We start from the raw sequence: 24,359 nt of genomic DNA, 5'->3' as shown, positions 1-24,359 counted from the left end.
AATATAGAGATTCGAATTTTTATTATTGATTTTAAAAATTTTGTTTAGTGAAATACAATTGCTTTGGCATAAAGTATGTCTCTAATCGATCGAAGTCGCCAAATTTAAATTACATCGTCTACTTCAAGGTTGAAATAATTAAATTTTAATTGCAACTGTTTTATTTAGATTTTGGAAATTCTTTATTTTGTGTACCTAACTAAAAAGTAATAAACCGCAAATTCACTTAACATAATCATGAAGATGTGTATTAGATATTCAATACAGGTTGAAAATATACATATAAAGATATGTTTACAATGCAACATTCATAATAATATGTATTTGCCTTCGTATTTATTATAGTATTACATAGCCTTTAAATGACTTGGTATTTTACACGATGCATTTCTGTGTTATTATTGCACTCGACTATATTTTATTGATATTTCCTAATTGATTGTACCTTCTTTCTGTCTTTAATTTTTTTAAATGCAGTATACATAAATCTTTCTCGTATTTCAAATCGTTTGAAACTCGTTTACAAAGTTATAAATCAAATTTAATCCAAGGAATGAAAAATGGAATGAGTCATTTTTGAAGAAAAATTTAAAAAGTGTTGTTGATAAGATAGGTACATGAAGATCAAAAGAAAAATGCATGGTTTTTTCAGTTTTGTAATTATTGAAATAACCCATTTCTAGCCTAGACATTAAGCTGACAGTGTAACTCAGCTTAGGACTCTAAACTGTCCCCCAACCAGTTTTGCATGACGTTTATACGTCACTGTTCATTAAAAATATGTCAGGATGATTTATTAAAGGATGATTACAAAAGATTTTTATTGTTTACTTTTGTGTTCACATTGAAGTTTTTGTTGTTACTGTATACTTTTAGGGCTTAAAATGTTTTAATACAATCATGCCAAAATATGATGCATCAAGACCGATTTTTAGATATTTTTTTTATTGCTTAGTTGGGTGGTTGAGCTCACAGCCCACCTGGTGTTAAGTGGTTACTGGAGCCCATAGACATCTACGACGTAAATGCGCCACCCACGTTGAGATATAAGTTCTATAATATATAATATAAGGTTCTATAATATAAGGTTTCAGTATAGTTACGACGGCTGCCTCACCTTGCAAACCGAAACGCATTACTGCTTCACGGCAGAAATGTGCAGGGTGGTGGTACCTACCCGCGCGGACTCACAAGAGATCCTACCACCAGTAATTACGCAAATTATAATTTTGCGGGTTTCATTTTTATTACACGATGTTATTCCTTCACCGTGGAAGTCAATCGTGAACATTTGTTGAGTACGTATTTCATTAGAAAAATTTATACACGCCTGCGGGACTCGAACACCGTTGCATCGCTAGATACCGGACGTCTTATCTTTTAGGCCACGAAGACTTCAAGATATACTTTAAAAGTATGTTCAATCTTCATAAACGATAAAATTAGATAATAGAGATAATATAATAAAAATGTGTTTTATACTTGTTATGTTGTATAAATGTTCATGTTTTAAACTTATCTTTCAACATAAGGTAAATGCTTACAAAGAATAATAATGTAATAAATGTAATACAAAACATATTTGGTGAACAGGTATATTAACTGTTTTCAAATTACTTGAAGCTTACTTGGACTTAGATAATAACTACGCAGCTATCTTAAAAGTAAATTAAAAAATCACTGATAAGAAAAAAAAACAAGAGCTAAACATATTAGTTTCAATGTTAACAAAACAATGATAACGAATTTCAATCAATCAATAAAATTGCTTATGTGGCTCTTCTGAATCATTTCATATTTTCAGTTAATACTTGCAACGCAAAAGAAAACGCTATTTATTTAACCGGGTTAACTTGTCATGATTAAAAGTTAAATAAAAAGTGAAGAATATCTCTTCTATTCCATCGAGAGTGAAACTTTCAAGTTGATTGAACCGGAAGGTAATCAGGAATCTAATGAGGAATCTTGAGTGTAGGATGTAGAACAAGTCGTTATTTATATGGTCGATTGATGGTTTTTACTTCTATAGGAAATATAAAAAAAAACGATAAATTAACATAATATAAGCTATCAAAGTAGATATATATCAAAAATCTTTGTTGGAGACTGAAGTATCAGTGAAATAAGAACTCCTAGCTGCTATTTAACATTTATGCGGGAACAATACTTACTGAAACCTCATAGAAGAGAATATCCTAGGAAATTGCTCTGAAAAAACGATAGCAGATAACCTTATCTTAATAGGGTCAAATTTTTACGACCTTCAGAGGGGGTTTTAAGGAGCAGTCATCAGTGGGCAAATTACGTACATCGACATTGATTCATACAGTCCAAACAGTCTATTCTTAGTAAGTCAATAACGCTATAAAAATTAGCCTATTGTGAGTATAAATCCAATATTTACAACCGATCTGCTTAACGTATTCTTATTTTTTTCATTTCACTTGGATTCTGAGCTCCGTACACACCACAACATATATGCCGCACCACAGCGCGAGACGCTGAGTCCAAGTCAATATGGAATCAATGGTTATATGGTCAAATGGAATATCATGCCTACCAAATTTTTACGTCTAATACTTTGCATCGGCCTACCCTGCCTATTTCTGCCGTGAAGCAGTAATGCGTTTCGGTTTGAAGGGTGGGGCAGCCGTTGTAACTATACTTGAGACCTTAGAAATTACCTATATATCTCAAGGTGGGTGGCGCATTTACGTCGTAGATGTCTATGGGCTCCAGTAACCACTTAACAACATGTAGGTTGTGAGCTCGTTCACCCATCTAAGCAATATAAAAAAAGGGCAGGAAACTATACCACCAGAGTTGATAATAGAGTTTAAGGGGATGAGAACTTGCAATAAGGAAGGAAATTGAGATGATGGGTACAAATGCTACTAAGAGTATCAAACAAAGGTAGCTTAGAACATTGAGTCTTATCTGTAACTTCTGATTTAACGAGCATACTAAAGAAGAACAAGAGGGACTAGGCCATTGAAACAATGTGTACAGCACGGTATCAAGACCAGTGTCAATACTGGAGTTATAAAAACTTAAATTACTTTGAAAAAAGTCAATCTCTACTTCACTCAAGGTGCATCAGATATTTAGGATATATGTCATCAGTCTGCTGCGATGCTGTATTATCGGTATAATATATTCAATTTTTATACAGTTAATGTAGATATAATGTCAAAAAAATTTACATACATACAATGTACTTTTCTACAAGTTCTATTCCACCCTGATATACGTACATATAACTAAATATCTATGTAGTGCATAAAATAATAAATACATAACCAAGGACAAATAACATACCTACGTCACCTAGCTCAAAACTGGGATCCCTTGGACTGTGGGAACCAGATATCGATATAAATATATAAATGTATACATAAATAGAAATTTAATACCCGTACAAAAAGCAAATAAACCTGTTCGTCACACAAATGTTTGCTCGATGTGGGAATCGACCCAAGACCCGCTGCCGAAAGTCAGGGGCGCTAACTACTGCACCACCGAGTCGGCTTATTTAATAATAATATACACATACGACAATTTGTATATTAGATACTTTAACTTAGAGTTCACTTTATATTTCATCTCTAATCTGTAAGTGCTCAAGAATTTTTAACGAATCCATTTTTACATAATGTCTCATGGCGGGCGACATAAATCTGTTATGGTTTCTATGGACTCTGGAACCATCTGGATCATCTGATTTTTTAAGACAATGTAATAATGAAATCAAATTTCTTTTTTTTGTTGCTAGGTCATCCCAAGATAGACTGAAAGAGAATGCCTTAAGCTTTTCACTTTGGTACATCGTGTACTACAAATATAGTAATATCTAACATCGATTATTTCATTTAGTTTTAATAATATACTACACCTTAGTGAAACATCACTGAACGCCGCATACATTACATAACATTACATAAGTTTACAAAACTATTTATTAAACTTTTATTTGATTCCAAATTTATATCAAAAACATCGTCTGTAGCATAGTTTGTCTTTGTTTAGGAACATGCCAATGTGATTACAATCATTAAACTAGTTCTTTGACTAAGACGCGTACACAATGGAAATTACCGGAGCAAAGATCGTGAATCACACGGCGTGTAAAGCCGAGAGTTTTGCAATTACATTGTTTCTAGATCCCTACAGTTTTTTTTTTGTTTTGAATGATCCGAGTCTTAACTAATATCGTAATAGATGATATCCAATTTATTGTAATATAAAATTGAGATTTTGGTTCTAGATGGACAACGAGCGCACCCGAAGCTAATCTGTCGGGTCGTCGCGTCCCCTTACAGGGGCGCGGGACGGGCCTCGAGGATCCCCCTCTGCCCGGGCTTGTAACTCCTTGTCTATCGAGGCAGGGGTGATGGACTTGGATTGGATGGACTTGGATTGTTGTTAGGTAGGACGCTAAAAGCTAACCTAACTAAACCTAACCTAAATGGTGGTAGGACCTCTTGTGAGCCCGCGCGGGTGGGTACCACCACCCTGCCTATTTCTGCCGTGAAGCAGTAATGCGTTTCGGTTTGAAGGGTGGGGCAACCGTTGTAACTATACAGAGACCTTAGAACTTATATGTCAAGGTGGGTGGCGCATTTACGTTGTGGATGTCTATAGGCTCCAGTAACCACTTCACACCAGGTGGGCTGTGAGTTCGTCCACCCATCTAAGCAATAAAAAAATAAAAAAACTACACTAACTACATAAGGGGAGGAGAGAGCTAAGCCGCACTATTCGCTGGTACCTCTTCCCAATATTAGAATTTTGATGGGGAGAGGAGTGCAGCGGGTATGAAACCCAATCCCTAAAGGGGGTGGGCGGTGGGGACTAATGCCTCTAATGGTAAAGAGGCTGGACCTACGGAGTGCAGCCGCGATCCCCAGACGGAGGACCCGGGCTCTTGCCCGCCTCTTGGCGTGGTACTAGAGGCTGATGAAACTTAGCTCTAAGGGGGCGCTCATAGGTCCTCTCCGGCCTCACAGCCGGTGAGGAGTTTTATCTCCGAACGATCGCCGGAGGTACCAGCAGCTCCTGCGGCAACGCCATACTATCAGATGGTCTGGCGTGCAGCGGGACTACGTTGTGGAGATACTAAGGAGGGGCACCGTTTTCGGCTTGCTCGTACATATTACGAGCGAGCCTAGTCACGAACTCCCTGAGCGACTCCACATCTAGGTCCCGGGACGACGATAACAGGTGGTACCAGGCCGCAGCAGCGTATGTGAGGCGGGAACGGACATATGTCTTATAAATGAGGAGTCTAGTCCTGGTCGGAAGCCCGGACACGAGTACACGAGAACCTGGTCGCGCGAATCTCCGATGACACGGTTAACATGCGCGGCCATACTCAATGAGCGGTCGATGTCGCATCCGAGATACCGGACCGTGGTCCTGAACTCGACATTCACACCTCGGAGACTGAGTTTCCTTGGGACGGAGCTCATATAGAGTCCCTTCTTTATTTCGCCTGGTCGTGTTTTATGTAATTAACACCACAGTTGGAACAATATAAATTTTACTGTTGTAGCGGCATAAAGTAATTACATTAAATTAGTTATTTAACTCATTATAAATTATTTTTTATGTTTTTCATATTTGGCGGTAAAAAGGTATCGTGTCACAGACTATATCCTTTTTCCCACATCTCGTGCGTTCCGGCTTACGCATAATAAAACGCCACACAGGTTTTGTAAAGTGTCACCTTGTTCCGAAGGGACATTGTACTCCGCTTACAGATCATAGGGTAGAGCCTGCCGAGAATAAACGCGGCTCGGTCGCGGATTGATTTTATATGCGGGCGGAATGTCATCGATGTATCCAGGGTGACGCCCAGGTACTTGACCTTCTTGGCCCAGGGTATGGCTTGTCTAAAGAGAGTAATCGGGGGTGTGAGATTCCTCCTCCTAATCCGGGAGGAAATCCGTGTGGAACTTACCCTTTGAAATAGCACCGCAGTACTTTTCGCTGGGTTGATGTCTATGCGCCATTTTCGGAACCACTGTCCTAGGGCTACGGCTGCTGTAGGCCGTCATTGCACAGCTTAAGTGTGTATATTTTCTTATGCCCTTGTAATATGTATATGCGAGTGTGTAAAAAAATTAGAGTTCAATTTATTTCAGTAACATAAAGGTTATTTTATTTTTATTAGTTTGTCCTGTGGATCACGGTAAAATGTGTGACATTTCAAGTATTATCCAATGTGGTATCACGTAACTTGTTCATAATAACAATATTTAATCAATTCGACACAGTTATGTTAACAGCATTCAACTCAATTCGTAGAATTACTAAAAGAAAGAAACAATGATAGTGTATAAGTATATTGCTTTATTTATTACAATTATAGGCAAATAGATTTAAACCATAAGATTTGTGAGCTAAAACATCAGGTATAAAATTATTGATAGTCAAGAATCACAGGAAACATATTGCTAGATTGAAAAATAATTTCTCGTGTTTTGACTTAATCTCTCATAATATCACTTGTGAAAGATGTAATCTAAATCATAAAATACATGCTAATATACGAGCTATTAGATTTTAAATCCACAAAAGAAGACACTTTGCTACTCCTAAAATACCTACGTATATAATATTCTAATACAAAAATACATAATAAACGTTTAGGCTAAGAAGATTACCCTAAAATAACGTACAAAGCGCGATCCCTACTACTAGTACATTAATTACACTTCAATCAATTACAAGAACTTTATTGATTATTAAACGTGGTGTATTGTATTATTGCTCCGTGTTACAAGAATATTGATATTTTTGTTCTTCAAATCAAGCTATCCTAATCACGAATAGATACACTACAGTAAGCTTAAAACGTTGAATATCACAATAATTCTACTAAATTTAATAAACAGATGGAATGAGGAAACCTTGTAGGTGGAGTCTCGGTTATCCGTAAAGAAATTATTACGTAACGTGTGAAACTCTTCGAGTCCGTGTAAGTATCCGCGTGCATCATTGTTACATCGTAAGTATTTATAATTCAAGGAACAATAAATCAACCATTAATAATAATTACGAACTATCTCTGAAATAAATTACATCACAGCCTCTCTTAATGGCTTAGTGGATCGGGAATCTCTTAAAAAAGTAAAATTATTAATTAAAAATTATGTGAACGTGTACTAATAATATTAATTATTAGTAATTTTTTAATTATAAAAAACTGTCAATTGATAAGTTTCATATCATCAGTACATTGTAGGATTAAAAAAAGTTAGAATTAAAATGGTTTTGTACCCTTTTAAAGTTAAAATTGAATTCCAGGTCATGTTAATTTGAACAGGGTTAAAAAAAACCATTATGTTTCACGCTCTCCTAACACAGCCGTTCATTAAATAATTGAGTAGTATTTAAAATTCGTAGCCAATGCAGTTAAAATAATATAATATTACACAATTTGCAATCTGTGACGACAAGATTACCTTTTTAAAGCTTTACACTACTGAAGGTCGTGGTTGACCATGGTATCAATAGTTTTAGATATTAAAAAATATTTGGTTTACTGAAAGATAGTATAAAGAAATATAAAGATAGTATACATAGTACATATAAAGATAGTTACATAAAGAAGTGACGATTAATGTAAATACTATTTTAATAGTCGACGTACATTTACAACTAACAATATCATTTGTTTGGACTAAAATGACCTCTATTTAGACACTGACATCCAATTTTAACGCACTAAAATAGCTTCGATTCGAAACTTCTACAATGTAGAATCTACATTATTTGAACTATAATAATATTTACTATGTTTCTATAACATTCATTACTCATCTAAGTTTGTAAATATTAAATCCCACGCCTACAGTTAAAGTTGATTGCACATCTAGTATGTATTTAAATGGATCAAGCATTAATATTGATACCACTAAAAGATGAGTCGATTTCTTTTTCAATGTCGCCCTAGTGATTAAATACGATACCCAGTTTTTAGCAGATATATGTATGTGCCTCGTAATTTATTTTTAAAGTGGAAGAGCTGAAAATTCGTTGTTATTACACTTCAGCTCAATAGACAAAATAGAATAAACATTATCTCTGTTGTGTTTCATTATTATTTAACAGTGTGCCAAGGCCAAAAGTCAAGTAAATTAATAGTCATTTTTATTATCACAATATATCTCGGCGGAATTTATAATCAAACGCATTTGATGCAGACGTAATCACTTCGAGTAAAAGTTTAATTAAATACCACATCGGCTTACACAACGAGTTTACGTTAGGGCGCCCGTCTCATCCGACGTTTAGTCAAGTAGTTTAGTAGCTGTGGCATTTGTTTCTATCGCACACGGGATGTGTGTACAATATGTTCAACAGTAAAAGAAATTACCGTGGATGGTGGGTATACAACTAAATGAAAGTAATTAATGTGACTTTATATTATGTTTTTATTATTTTCCCTCCATTTTTCAGGTGTTGCATGCAATTCGTGAACATTAACATACTTTCACCAATGTCTAGGATTCTTAATGGAAATGTGTAAATAGATTTAAATATACTGAGACCTTAGAGCTTATATCTCAAGGTGGGTGGCGCATTTACGTGTTGGATGTCTATGGGCTCCAGTAACCACTTAGCACCAGGTGCGCTGTGAGCTCGTCCAGCCATCTAAGAAATAAATAAAAACTTAATTATATGTATTAGGAAATTAAGATTAACATTTTTTTTAGGCCTGGCACTAAACGATTACTTAAAGTCATTACAACATAGATGTTCTTGAGACATTACATTGCCATCAACAAGGGTTTTTTTATTTATTTTATAGTAATCTTTAATATATACTGATAATAACTGAGAAATAATAAGTTTATTAATAACTTAATTGGATATTATTTTTTATGTGATCTCAGTTTAATTAGTTATTTTGATTTATTTTACTTTCTTGTATGAAATCGTAAATTTTTAATTCACGTTTAAGCATTAAAAGTATATATGTATTATTATTATTTTTCTTTTTTCTTTTATAGCTTATATGGGTGGACGAGCTCACGGCCCACCTGGTGTTAAGTGGTACCCGGAGCTAATAGACATCTACAACGTAAATGGCGCTACCCATCTCGAGACATGAGTTGTAAGGTCTCATTTTTAACAGTACAACGGCTGCCCCATCCTTCGGCAGAATATTTCTGCTTCACGGCAGAAATAGGTAGAGTGTTGGTACCAACCAGTACGCACTCACAAGATGTCCTAGCGCCTACACGTAATATACGATTACGTGGTTGTCTCTCTTTTAGTCTACAGACGTAGACTGCTGGACATAGACCTCCTCAAAGCCTCAGCACAAACTAGGGATAAAATATGTGAAGCTGAATTCATATTAGATAAGTCAATAAAATACAATCTCTGAAAATGAAATCGTAAATGAAGAGTACTGCAATAACTTCAAATAAAAATCAAAGACTTAGAGAACAAACGTAGAAAAATACGAAAATTAATGACGTAATCAATACTATTATAATTTGAATACAACTGCGATTGAATTGGAGTAAGGAATCTATATGATTTTGTTGATGGAACTGTTAAGTTTTCTTTTGCTTAACTTATAGGCATGTTTGTGAAAAACATGATTCATGTCAAATTTATGTCATCTTAAGACTGTAGTAGTGGACGGTCAGCTTCGTTCCGTGAAAGAGCACCATCCTCGCTAGATCCCGTAACATCACCGTTTGCCAGGAGGGCATCTCCTGGACTCGCATCAGACACCGATTCTTCGACCTGTAAGACGGAATCCACTTTTATTTTTTATTTACAAGAATGTTCTAGAATCCAAGAGTTATAATAAAAATATCAACATTTCAAAGAAACCAGCTCTGTCTTTATTCTATTGATGTTCTTACGAACATGCTCCAGTGAACAGATTTCAAGGACGTTTGAAATTAGAAATCGATTCAAAACTGTTTCATCAAGATTTAGTCTACGAAGAAGTGTAGCGATTAGGAGATAGAAGGATAGAGGATAGAAGTGTAATAATGTAGCCCTGTGAAAGCGTAATGAAATACAACTTTGATAATCACAATGATCATCACACATTACAAAACTATTTCTGCACGCATAAAAGGTTGGTAAATACAAATTAACATGTTTCTTTTAAAATTTCATTAAAAGGTAAACAGATTGGATGGTGTAAGGTTACACTTTTATTACAAAATTACTCGTTTTAATGTATACGAGAAGTCGTGTATTGTTCTAATAAAAAAATTCACTACTCTAAATATTGTTAACAACAGTATCCTACAATATATATGGGGAGGTTTTTAAAAATTTGATCTGCCTGTTGACTGTTTTTGAATGTTAATCGTGTTTTAGGATGCAATAAAGTATGTATTGTAAAAACAAATAAATCGGCTCTTGCTATGATTCCTGACAAAAATATCAGTAGTGATTAAGAAAATTAACCCATCTCATATTTGTACAAAACAAATTACACATATTTGACAAAAATTTCACTTTTTTTTATCTTGTTACAGCCGCACGGAATATCTTGTAATCTTTAATCTACTTTTAATAACCTCTTTCTGTATACTAAATATACTTCATTAAATAAAATTCAGAAATATTTAAAGCGGTAATCAGAATTATAATTAGCGTTTTGAGCCTATCAACTCTAGGGAAACTTCATCGTAATGCATCAACTACCAGATTTGAATCGCGACCCGCTGAAGAAAACCGACAAGAAACTCAAGAGGCTGATGAATATGGAACAAGTGGATCCACCTGGACGTGTCTGGCTGCTACGCGAGCCGGGTCAGGGTTGTAATTAGCGATAATCATGGTAGAAGTATCGTAGAAACTATTTGGTATGGTATGGTATTAACAAGCGAAGGACCTTGCAGCAACTTGACATAAATAGCTAAGTTCACGCGGTGTAATTTATGGATACAGTCAATATATTTTATAAATATGGCCATTAAAAAACAAAACAACAAAATTTTATACATCCTCTTCAAAGTAAACAAAATCAAAAACTGACAGGTGATACATCCTAAATTTTTTCCATAATTAATTATCGTATCTGAATCTCCTTTTAACTTGAGGTCAAAAGGGGTATTTGATTGATTGTTTACATCAAATACATCGACAGGTTTCTAACAAATATTGTTTTATTGACATAATAAAGAAAATATAAAAATCAGTTTTAACATCTCATAAACATAAAATAAAACGTGAAAATAATTATAAATGCGTTTTAGCACCAAGTTCAAGCTGCCTATGAACAAAAATTATCATAAACTTTTGGTAGGTTATTCCAGATAAATAAAATTAAACTAACGTTGGGTTTGTCCATATGGCCTGGCGGATTATCGTGTTTGCCCTGGAGATAGTAGGTCATTAGCTGGCCCTTGCCTTTGACCGCAACTAGACCACGTTGCTCGAAGTAGTAACCAAACTTCTGTAAGATCTGGCATGTCTCCTCAGTAACCTGAAATAATTCAAATGTTGAACATACTACGTAACATTTTACTACCATGTCTCCTCTTCTTGTTTAAAAGTGATGACTGTTCTGTTCGGTGTGCTTAGGGCGAGTCTTTTAACGTTCTCGATAGCGTAAAAGTTAGCTCATATTTGTATGGAATGGGATCGTTTGCCTACGTTTGTCGCTAGGGGCGCTGTTCTAACTGCATACAAAATTGGGCTAACTTTTACGCTATCGAGAATGTTAGAAAACTCACACTAAGCACACTGTTCCTTGTTACTTGAAACATATAGGAATGTTCGTTTCAACATTTACTATAACACAGAAATCTAATTTTTATTTTTAGTTCAAGTAGATTTATAAGGGAATAGGAAAAATACTATAGGTCGTAAGTAGCTTATCCGTTTATTAATGTTAGTCTGCGTTTTTTAATTACATATTATTCTTTCAATATACATAAATGAACATTGTTTATTTATCATTTATAGTAAAATAGCAGTTGCAAAAATTCCAGTGTAATTTTTAGTGTTGTATTTATAATCTTCGGCTAATATTATATTCACCCAAAAACATATTATATCATTAAAATAAATTTATTATATGTTAATAAATTAAATAATATTATTAAAGTAAATTTGAAAACGCCTTCGAAATAACGGGCTGTCGGTATTTTTTTTACTTATCCAAAAAGAGAGATGAAATGAAATATAAGGTAAGAGAGAAAATAAAAGAGAGAGAGACAGACATATTGCACATCAAACATAATTATCATTGAAAGTAAGTCAAGAGGCAGATCAGGTATAATTTATACAATAGGCGGGCTTATCGCCAAAAGCGGTCTCTTCCAGACATCCGCTTTCATTTAGAGAAGTTCTGAAAAATATATGGCAGGTGTGTTGCGGTGTACTACTGCACGCAATCAAAGCAAACAAAAGTTGGTAACTGAATGTTTACCAATATATTATATGAATGCAAGTAGGTAGGCCTGAATACATAAGCATAACGCCCCTAGTTATATCGTAAATGGCAGCAACGCTTGTTGTGCAACTGTGAAAGGTCAAAGCAGAAAACATCATCGGTACACGAATTAAGGTGTCGTTTTCCTTAAATATGCAACCCTCCTTAATCAGCACTTCAACATGTTATAGATAATCTTATTTAGAAAATCTATTGCAAAAATCGAGATATATATAATTGCTCAATTTTAATCGATTAGTAAACAAACGATTTAGTACATAGTATGAAATTGACTTGTATATAAAAAGTATTTAAGCGCGCTTCCTTATAGCTAGCCTTCGAAAACATTTTAGACAATTTATAGATTCCATTCAAATTTGATATGGATGGTGGATAAGGCAAATGAGGTTGAGACAATTAATTTCTTCAAAAGAAACAAGCTTTATTTATTAACATTTTTTTCGGGTTATTATCTAATACGTAAATATGTACATAAATGCCGCATATGTAACCAATCATTCATAATATGTTGACAGCGGTGTACTGGTGCCTTGATTTCTTACCTTGAGATGAGCTGAATGCTCGCAGTAAGCCAGTTAAAAATACATAGCACTTTGATGAATTATCGTCGTTTTCGTATTTCATCCACAAAAAATGCATTTCTTTTTAACGTTAGCAGCAATTATGATTCTCTTATTAAATTTGTAAAAACAAATCAATAGTTCTACTGATGTAAATGTTCTACCTAAATTAATCTAAATATATAAAAATGAATTGCTGTTCGTTAGTCTCACTAAAACTCGAGAACGGCTGGACCGATTTGATTAATTTTGGTCTTGAATTATTTGTGGAAGTCCAGAGAAGGTTTAAAAGGTAGATAAATATGAAAATGCTTGTAGTTAAATAAAAATAACAATTTTGTTTTTCTTTTAATGTGTCCCCCGTCGGTGTTCTTTTGTTTGTTTTAAGTTTATTTTATACAAACGTTTAGGTCTTTTATTTATCGATTGAGGCACTACGAAGTCTGCCGGGTCAGCTAGTCTATACTAATATTATAAAGAGGAAAGATTTGTTTGTTTGTTTGTTTCGAATAGGCTCCGAAACTACTGGACCGATTTGAAAAATTCTTTTTCCATTAGAAGCCGACATTGTCCCTGGTGAACATAGGCTACTTTTTTTATTTTTTTTTAATTTTCTTTTTTTTGGTTTCATGTGTGTTTTAATGTTTCCGAAGCGAAGCGAGGGCGGGTCGCTATATACAATATAAAGATTTAATAAAAGCTTTACCTGAATGCAGCCAGCTTTTCCGGTACTCTCCATTCGAGAAGCGACATTAACTGTATTCCCCCATATGTCATAATGTGGTTTCCGAGCGCCGATCACACCAGCAGTAATAGGACCGTGGTTGACTCCCATACGAAGTACAAAATGATTGAAAGATTGTTCGTTTATTGCTGCGAGGACGCGTTGCAATTCCAGGGCGAACTCAACCAAACAAGCGAGATGAGCCCAGCGCACCACCACGCCATCTGATGGCTACGACAATGTAACGTGCAATACCATTTATTTGATAAACTAGGTACCTATTAAATTTGTTAGGTCGAATAATATAAATTTTTTTAAATAAATAAATAATTATTTAATAACAATCACGCCACGTTAACTGGTCCCGTGCTAAGTTCGTAAAGAACTTGTGTTACAGGTACCAGATAACGGAAATAAATGTAAGATTTTTATTATACACAACCATAACCCTGTATAAGACATTTATATTTATCATACAAATATCTTCCCTTGGCGGGATTCGAACCCACGACCCCCTTGTGTAGTGACCATGTCACTTACCACTACACCAGACGGCCGTTAATTATTGTTGAGTTAAGAATTTCGTTTTATAAGATTGTTATTGTTATAAAATGTATGACTAGGTTTTGTGTAAAATACAATCAAGACGTCGACCACGAGTCTCAAGGTGGGTAGCGGCATTTTTGTTGTGATATCTGAGTCGTCTATTATCAAAGGTGGCAATCTGTGCATTTGGACAAAAAATTTTTATTGATATGTCAATACAGATTTATTTGAATATAATCGTCTCCTTCAAAGAATACGGTTCAAAACCTGCATTAAATAAAGGTTAATAGTTAACCTGTTATTTATCTAAGATGTCGTTCCGAAGAGTTTTGTGACTGCCAATGGAATACAAAGTCAATAATTCGTTTTTCTGATTTACCAATCATTGTCCAAAAGTCAGATTGCCGCCTTTGATAATAGTCGACTCATCTATGGACTCCAGTAACCAGTTTACACTAGGTGAATGGTGAATTATTAAATTTCTTTTTGCATACATTGAATTTGACATCGCATGATATTCGCGGTTGCCGCATTACGTATTCACGTTCATCGCTGCGAAACATCATCTAATAAATTGTTAACGGATAAGAGTTTACATATTTTCACGGTTAGGCTACTTCTCTGTTCCTAGTTGCTACTGATCTATCGTAGACAAGAAATCTATCTAACACATCTATCCGTCGTAACGCTCTTTGCACACGATTCAAAACAAATATTGTAAGATAATTCTCAGGCAAGATCGTTGTTTTATAATTGTTGCATACAATTTTTTCATCTGACCTTAACGTTTAATACTTACAGGCCTTGATTAGTTTATTTGGTTTTGTTGATAAATGTAACAGTTTGACTTTATAACATATTTTGATATAACTACTTTAAAAGAATGTTTCAAATAATAAAATTCATATCATCAGTCTAGTTGAATACTACGATGTAGGTATCTGTCTCAAAGAACTCATATATTTCCATTGAAAGTTTGAATTAATACTTTTTTATTTAATTATCTATTAAAACGTTATACCTGCATTTGTCTTGTAGGATTTAGGCCGGACGCTGCCATGTATGTGGAACTAATAGTTTTTATCTTTATTATATCCTTACTATATTTAGGGTCTTCCAGCAGCTGAAACCAAAATACGACAAGTTCTTAAGTAAAATTAAATGAGTAATGAGTAAAATTAAATGATTTGCAATGTCTTGTCTTTTCATCTAGCGGATAGTTCAATTATATGCTAAAATTATCTACATCTATATAATATATCTATAATATTAAATATCCTGTATACCTACAGGAAACCATCGTTTCTCAAACTTTTGTACCGCGACCAACTAAATACCCAAAAAGTTCAATGATAGCCAATCAATATTCACAATAAGCCCAACCTTCCGCACAAAGGCCGGTTGGAGACCACGGTGAATATTGTGGTACAATACTGCTGCTGCCCATTCTTTGGGGAATCTATGTGCGCTTTTTACGAAGCCCATGTAAACTGTTGGGATGATTCTATTCTAGGCCTAATATATATACACGAATAGAAGTTATCCATTGAACTTAATGCAATACTGATTCAAATCGATGCATTTATTATGGTGAACATTTTAATGTACCTACACAATGTAACTAATGTTGTTTAGCGTGTGGTACATAAAATGTATTATATACAAGATAATGAAGATGTATTTTAATGCACGAGAAAACAAAAAAGATTTCCTCGTCTTTTTTTACTGTTTGTGTGTATTTTGTAAGTTTATGATATAATGAAAATTAGGCACTCCTTCTAGCGCCATCTATTGAGAATTGATTACATTTCTTTTTTTGCAATTTGTAAATTTACTATTCGAATTAACTGAATTACACAATTAAAAATGTGATATTTAAACTAGATTTAGAAACAGAAATGCTTAGTCCACTAATATCCACTGTTTTTTTTCCATGGGTACATTTATTTAATTGAGTAGGTATTTACCATAATGTAGGTCAACTATAACGCAGTAAAACTAAAAAAAAATACTTACTAATTTATTTGAACTTAATTTAATGTTTCAATACTTTTAAATAATATACTTACTAAATCGAAATCTGATATAACTTCGTTCAGAAACCGCAAACATTCTAGGCCTTGATTGTTAACTGTTTCCTCCGAGTAAAATTCTGAAATAATGCTTTACATTATATTTTCGATAAATACGTTTTTCCGCATCCTCGACGAAAAAATTGCTATTTTATTTAGCCTTCGAAGGTAAACGGATATGTGCCCGTGACGGTAAGTGGTTACCGTCGCTCATGTTAACCAGCAGTGCGATGGGCATAGGTACGTCATCTCGCATCGGTGTTCGAATCCCGCCGGCAGGTACCAATTTTTCTATGAAATACGTTTCTTTATTTACTTTTTATTGCCTTAGTAGGCGGACGAGCATACGGCCCACCTGATGGTAAGTGGTCACCGTCGCTCATGGACGTCAGCAATGCCAGGGGCAGAGCCAAGCCCCTTGTTAAGTACAAATGTTCACGATTGACTGCGACGGTGAAGGAATAACAGCGTGTATTAAAAATCAAACCCGCAAAATTATAATTTGCGTAATTACTGGTGGTAGGACCTCTTGTGAGTCCGCGCGGGTAGGTACCACCACCCTGCCTATTTTTGCCGTGAAGCAGTAATGCGTTTCGGTTTGAAGGGTGGGGCAGCCGTTGTAACTATACTGAGATTTTAGAACTTGTATCTCAAGGTGGGTGGCGCGTCTACGTTGTAGATGTCTATGGGCTCCAGTAACCACTTAGTGCAGTAAGCAGCAATGCGTAATGCAGTAATGCGTTTCGGTTTGAAGGGCGGGGCAGCCGCTGTACTGTCAAAAATGAGACCTTACAACTTATGTCTCAAGGTGGGTGGCGGCATTTACATTGCAGATGTCTATGGGCTCCGGTAACCACTTAAGATCAGGTGGGTCGTGAGCTCATCCAACCATTCAAGGAATAATAAAAAAATAATTAAAAGGCGTAACCGTGAAGCACCTCTTTCATGTATTAATGCTTCCATTACAGAATAAAGGAAATATGTCAAAAGATACCGACCGTTATCATCCATTTTTCACATTTCATCCATTTCTTGTTCGAATTCGTGGTATAAGTTGCTTTTAAAATGAGCGTAGGGGTAGGTTAAGAGGCAGGGCAATGGCGAAGAGTAGGAGGATAAGTGGTGGTAAGGTTTGGAAAGTACCGAACATTAATTTCGACCATAAACCATAACAACATGACAAAGGTGGCCATTGAAAGCCTATTCTTGAATAGCGTAAAATGTAGCAATTCAAATATCACTAATCGTTAGGAAAGACTTTATATTAATGTGACAGTTTGCTTCTGCGTGATATGAAGATGTTGCGACGCTCTCATATTTTACACATAATTGTGGATTATTCGGTCAGTCAACGACACAAGAACGTACCTGTAAAATTGGGCATCGAGGCAAATAGAACCCCGACTTCGGCGTAGCTTTGACTGTAGAGGTCGCGATGGTGGTGTCGTGCGCCCATGAAGTGCGTGGCGACATGCGGCGGGAGCACGTTGTGGATGAGCTGCTGGTTGCGACGGCGCAGGTCGCTCGCCTGCTCGGCTTGACCGCGCATGCGCTCGCCCCGGGAGTGCCGGGCGCGCTCTAGTGACTCCAACTACGTATTAAAATTTATGATAAATATATTATTAAACAAATATTTCTTTTCTATTATATATTTTTTATTTATTTATTGCTTAGATGGGTGGACGAGCTTACAGTCTACCTGGTGTTAAGTGGTTACTGGGGCCCATAGACTTGTAAATGCACCACCCACCTTGAGATATAAGTTCTAAGGTCTCAATATAGTTACAACGGCTGCCCTACCCTTCAAGCCGAAACGCATTACTGCTTCACGGCAGAAATAGGCGGGGTGGTGGAGGTCCTACCACCAATAATTACGCAAATTAATTTTTTTTTGCGGGTATGATTTTTATTACACGATGTTATTCCTTCACCGTGGAAAACAATCGTGAACATTTGTTAAGTACGTATTTCATTAGAAAAATTGGTACCCGCCTGCGGGATTCGAACACCGTTGCATCGCTAGATACGAATGCACCGGACGCCTTATCCTTTAGGCCACGACGACTTCACAAGAAGTGATGTGACATATATATGAATCTACTACCGGATCGGAATCGCCACCCGCTGAAAAGATACGGCGAGTAACTCAGCGGGCTGATTTTTAGGTTAGGTTGCACGCTCAACTCTTTGTCGAGTTCGACGAGTACGGTTACCGGAGTCTCTGAGCCTGCTCCTAGTGTTAGACTAAAGGCGTCTAATGCAACGTTTACTGGATCTGATGGATTCGTAACGACGTGTCTGGGGCGTCCTAATCATAGACAGGCTCTCTGTTTTTCTATGCATATTACAGCCAGAACAGTCGCATACTTAGGTAGATAGTACTGTAAAGTAGATAACCATCTAATTGAACTGAAAGAGAGAGAAACATAGAAATATAATACTATATACTCATACATAAAATATTTGCTGCAATATCTGCAAATCAAAAATAGTCGTTGATTGACGGATACATTATTCAACAAAATCTATTTATATATGATATTTAAATCAAGGAATACATTATTGATATTATTATGTATTTGGAAAAATAACCAGTCTCAATATTTAAATGTAACGTCAAATTGGTACTTGGATATCTAAAGAAACGCGGAATGTTAAAATGTCGTAATGGTCATACCTATTACGATAAATAGTTTTCTATGTTTCGTAATTTAGCAACAAAACTGACGCTGTAGCTATGAGATACATACCCATTGACATATACTGTTGAAATATAACCCTCCTTTAGTTTTACCGAATTCGAGTTTAATGATAAGCTATTAATATATAAGTACATGTTACTAGTAACAATAACTCACGAACAACGTATTAAAGGTGTTAAGGAAACATTGAAATAGCTAGTATTTATAGTAGTTGAAAACATAACCATTGATGTAAACAAACTTATTAATAGCAAACGTCGATTCAAATGAGATTACACGCACTCTGTACACGCGAGTGAGCGCTCTTCAACGTGTCGAAACTGGGATTTACTCTATTTAACGTACGTGTACAGTCACGATATGTGCAGTTTCAACCGTGTAATCACTACTTAATAAAATTATATTGCTAAATTCGTATTCGGTATTTCGTGTTTGTTATCTATACATATAAATAAAATTGGAGTATCTGTTTGTAATATTGAAATAGCCTCTTTTTACTACATGCATATGAAGGAATATATTCAAAACAACATTTTTTACAATTTTTGTCTGTCTGTCTGTTTGTTCCGGCTAATCTCTGGAACGGCTGGACCGATTTTGACGGGACTTTCACTGATAAGTAGCTGATGATATAAGGAGTAACTTAGGCTACTTTTTTTAGACTAGCTTCGCCCCGCGGTGTCACCCGCAGTTATTGTCGTAACGCGCGCAACATGGCGGGACTCGCCTATCAATACTAATAAAATTTCATGTTTCCGAAGCGAAGCGAGGGCGGGTCGCTAGTTTCTAAATAAAACTAACTATGATTAACATTGATTCTTTATTGTATTTGAAACATTCATTACGTCTGTGAACACTTAAACGTGGCAAGTAAAAGTATTTATTAATCACGATGAAATTCTCAAACGAACCAAACATTTAGGTCATTATTTGTTTTTTTTTATTTACCACATTATTTATTTAGTTTAGCAGTACTTACGTATCTAATAAGGGAAAAATTTACAAAACGATCATTAGACCTGTCGTGCTGTATGGATCTGAGTGTTGGACGACGAAAGTAAAGCATGAAAGAGGAGTGCACGCGGCAGAGATGCGAATGTTGAGATGGATGTGTGGAGTGACAAGAATGGACAAGATAAAGAATGAGTATATCAGAGGAAGTGTGAAAGTGGCCCCGGTAAGCAACAAATTAAGGAGCGGACGGTTAGCGTGGTATGGACATGTGATGCGTAGAGAGAAGATGCATGTGACTAGGAGATGTATGGAAATGGTAGTGCAAGGTAGAGGGGGAAGAGGTCGACCGAAGAAGACATGGATGGAGTGTGTGAATGACGATATGAGAGAGAGAGGAGTGAGTGTTGAGATGACGACTGATGGAGGAGAATGGAAGAGAAAAATTAGCTGTGCCGACCCCACCTAGTGGGATAAGGTGGAGAAAAAGAAGAAGTACTTACGTATCTATTCAATATTAGTATCGCAACGACAATGAAGAACAAAAGCAGTAGATTACGGCCTCCATGAATTTGAGCACTGAAACCAGATATAAAAATAATTCATTCAGAAATTTGAATTGCAAAAATATTAAATACCAAGTTTTATTTTGAATCAAAACTTCAAGATTCCTTTTAAGTTCTGTTGAACGTTGATATGCGTCAATGTTCTACGAAATTAAATACTGATCCACAAGTCACAACTCACAATGCAAGCATGTCACCTTGAGTTACTTAAAATATGACGCATTCTTGCAAACCTACTACATTAATAATTTACCAAGAATTCGTTAAGGGGGAACGTATTTTGGACTCCGTAAATGTTTTAATTATCAGCACGAATAGTTTTTATTTTACTTTACTGAGTCTTGTTGTCAATATTATTTAGATAGCAGCAATAAGGAAAAATATTTTATTCAAATGTTACCAAATACCATAGTGAGTTATTTTACGATTTAAATTGGTAGGTGGAAATTAGAAATTTATTTCTAGATTTTTGAAACCTTTCCGGGACAATAAAACGTGGCTAACCTTTGAGTATGTGAGGAATTAAAAGGAGATATCATAAAGATTTTTTTTATTGCCCTTGTAGGCAGACGAGCATACGGCCCACCTGATGGTGAGTAGTTACCGTCACCCATGGACTACAGCAATGCCAGGGGCAGAGCCAAGCCGCTGCCTACCGCTTAATACTCTCCACAAGCCTCTTTTAAAGAAGGACATATCGTAGCGCTCGGGAAACACCGTGGAGGGGAGCTTATTCCATAGCCGGATGGTACGTGGCAAAAAGACCTCTAGAAACGCACTGTCGATGAATGCAGTGGTTCCAGATAATATGGATGAACTCTGCTCCGATGGCGGGAGGTGCGATGATAAAAAGAAGATGCTAAGATTACGGACGGATAGAGAAATAATAGTAGCAGGCGCAGTCCAGGACTTATGTCAGTATCTTCTGCTTCATAGTTGTACATAGCATCCAGCTCGTGTAAGATCTTTTGAATCATAAAAGCCTTAACTAAGATTAGTGCCCTTGTACTCTGTATCCTTATTGTCGTGTTTTTTCTAACAGCTGTGTGTACAATATATATTAAATAAATAAAATAAATAAATAAATATAAGTATGAAGTAACTCAAAATTTGTTATATTGAAAAATTCGGAACCGTGTACTTACAGAGCCATAAACAAGTCTTCATCGTAATCTTTAGAGGCGTTAAACGGCAGGCGAAATGGGTCACGGTCGAGGCTCGGACGCGAGGCGAGTAACGCGGGATGCACCACCGCCGGCACCACGTGAGCCAACGCCAACGCTCCCAGGAACACGAACCGCGACCATCCCCCCATCGGAGACACCCACAAAGCACCACACGCGGCGCCCGCACCCACCTACATTATACAGTAGAACAAATCGATCAAGAATGTACTTTTTTGTTCATAGATGAGCAGGGTTTCACAGCCTGTTTCTTTTTTTTTTTTTTTTCTTAGATGGGTGGACGAGCTCACAGCCCACCTGGTGTTAAGTGGTTACTGGAACCCATAGACATCCACAACGTAAATGCGCCACCCACCTTGAGATATAAGTTCTAAGGGCTCAGTATAGTTACAACGGCTATCCTACGCTTCAAACCGAAACGCATTACTGCTTCACGGCAGAAATAGGCCGGGCGGTGGTACCTACCCTCGCGGACTCACAAGAGGTCCTACCACCAATGTAAAGTACTTACAACGTGGACACAGTAGCCCGCCTTAAGACACAAAATCGAAGTCAGTATTATATTGTATTAAAGACTGCCCTACTCATAATAACCATATCACCAGTAAAACTGTAGGTACCACTACAAAATCTTTTTTTTTGTGTTGATGCTGATTCTTTGTTAATAATTTGCTGTTGGTGATATTTTAATACAAACTAAAAAAGCTATGTCGTAAACCAACAATGTTGAAAATGTAAGGGAACACAGACAATTGAGAATATCTTAACTTCGTCAATATGCATTCCAATAAAATCAAATGTATTCTGCTGAAATGATATTGCAGAGTTGAAGAATTAATGAACTTTCCAAATGACTAAACATTTTTGATACCTTTAAATTTGGCTTCACAACAGTAATATGTGTCTTGACTTTCAAATGGTCATAATTTAAAAAAAAGCATCTATTATGCCGATGTATGTCTTCATGTTCTTTTTGTATGAAGGATTAAACATATCGATATGTATATAAACATTTTAATGGTGACTGTGTGGGTTTACAAAACGCCCCATTGTAACAATTCTGGTCGTAAAATAGTCATATATTCCGATCGAAGAGTGGATTTATTTTTAATCAAAATACTTGAGACTTCGATCTCATCGCTTAAGGTGGGTAAAGGCAAGCTAAAATATTTACGGAACCTATCAACAATATAATATCAGATAGGTTCGTTAGTTTTTTTCAATAAAAAGTAAGTAATATTAAACATAACTGAAACAGCAAATGCGCGTCCTCGTTCGCTCTGTTGAATAGTTACGACAGAATAAATTAAATAGCTTGTGTTATGTAAGATTCTTGTTTAGCCAAAATGTAGTTAGTACCTATTTTCACACGTTTCCGATAATTCCTAATAAATGCATAAAAATATTGTATAGCCCCATCTCCGATTCGTCTGCATAACAATGGATCCGAAATAATGTGAAAGTCTTGAATACTTACGTGATAGTAATATGAGGGGTGAAGACAGCGTCTCACGCTGAGATGTGACATCAAATTATCTGAAATTCCACTGTCGATCATTGATTCAAAACTGCCGCAGATGAGCTGCGGAACGAAAAGTTTCACTTCATTAAATTTTAAGAACTCGCAATTACCATGAAGAAATTGCATTTGCTTCTTTATAAAATTTAAATCTTGTTTACTTTTGGTTGAAACACACGACTCCCGGTCTAGCATGAGCGCTGGAACCGAACAGCTTCTTACACTTTTGTTGACCCAGCAGAGTTGTCAACCCAAAGCTTTATACTTGATTATTTTGGGTTGTATAATAAATAAAGTGATAGTTAAATTTTATTTGATAATAAAGATTTGTAGTAGAATTTATGACCGTTTCGGTTTTGGGAGTGTGCTTCTTTTAGTGATGTTAGAAAATCATGCCTAGATCAAAGCTTATTTTATGCCTCTAGCTTCCCATGAACGACGGTGACTACTCACAATCTATTGAGTTTCGGACCCTTGACAGCAATAAAATAGTCCATGTTGGATTATTCACATAATCAAGCAAGAAAAATTATTACTGCTAATAGATTAGTTTAAAAAAAATTTAAAATACTCTTATCCGAAGTAAATTGAACATTCAGTATTTACCAGAGGAGCAACGTTTGCCGCGACGAACATAGATATATTGAAAATACCACAGGTAACCTTCCACTGAGGGTTGATGTCCCTTTTCTGCAAATATAATGAATAACTTCAAGAAGTGGTTAACTATTTATTGGTACAAACCGATTTTAAATTGGACAACTAAACTACATTACATAAAATGATGGAGGTATTCATATTTTAGTAGTTGATGGGCAGATTACGAAACCAGATTATGACATTTAGACATTTGGTTAAAGTCGTAATTGTACTGAAATAACAATGGATGCCCTACCCTACCCTTGAAAGGTTTTTGGGTATAGAAACATTCTCCGTAATCAACTCCTAGTTGTATTTAAAATCCCCCACGAATGATTATCTACACACCTATTTTTCATGCTCTCCGGCTTAAAGCTAAACCACCTAAACTAAAACTGGTAGTAGGTAGGATAGGTACGACTGAATTACAGTATTAAGACGTTTTCCTCACGTG

The 24,359-nt window shown here is 35.8% G+C and overlaps 1 protein-coding gene across 3 annotated transcripts in view; it reads right to left on the bottom strand.

The window, feature by feature from the left end:
• Positions 1-6,328: 6,328 nt before the first annotated feature.
• The window catches only part of Ac3 (Adenylate cyclase 3), a 37,520-nt gene continuing 19,489 nt past the window's right edge, over positions 6,329-24,359 (bottom strand). For all 3 annotated transcript variants that reach the window (XM_089740276.1, XM_089740277.1, XM_089740278.1), the window contains exons 12-21: positions 23,873-23,956; positions 23,225-23,329; positions 21,709-21,920; positions 20,501-20,576; positions 17,713-17,935; positions 16,342-16,424; positions 15,294-15,395; positions 13,709-13,957; positions 11,321-11,470; positions 6,329-9,765 (exon numbers count right to left, since the gene is read on the bottom strand). In XM_089740276.1, coding sequence (XP_089596402.1) covers positions 9,640-9,765; positions 11,321-11,470; positions 13,709-13,957; positions 15,294-15,395; positions 16,342-16,424; positions 17,713-17,935; positions 20,501-20,576; positions 21,709-21,920; positions 23,225-23,329; positions 23,873-23,956 — 1,410 coding nt within the window. In that variant the 3' untranslated portion in view covers positions 6,329-9,639. The remainder of the gene's footprint in view (positions 9,766-11,320; positions 11,471-13,708; positions 13,958-15,293; positions 15,396-16,341; positions 16,425-17,712; positions 17,936-20,500; positions 20,577-21,708; positions 21,921-23,224; positions 23,330-23,872; positions 23,957-24,359) is intronic.

The sequence above is a fragment of the Bombyx mandarina genome, chromosome 04 (genome assembly GCF_030267445.1).
Source record: "Bombyx mandarina strain Sakado chromosome 04, ASM3026744v2".
NCBI lineage: Eukaryota > Metazoa > Arthropoda > Insecta > Lepidoptera > Bombycidae > Bombyx > Bombyx mandarina.
This window is presented reverse-complemented; position numbering and strand designations above follow the sequence as displayed.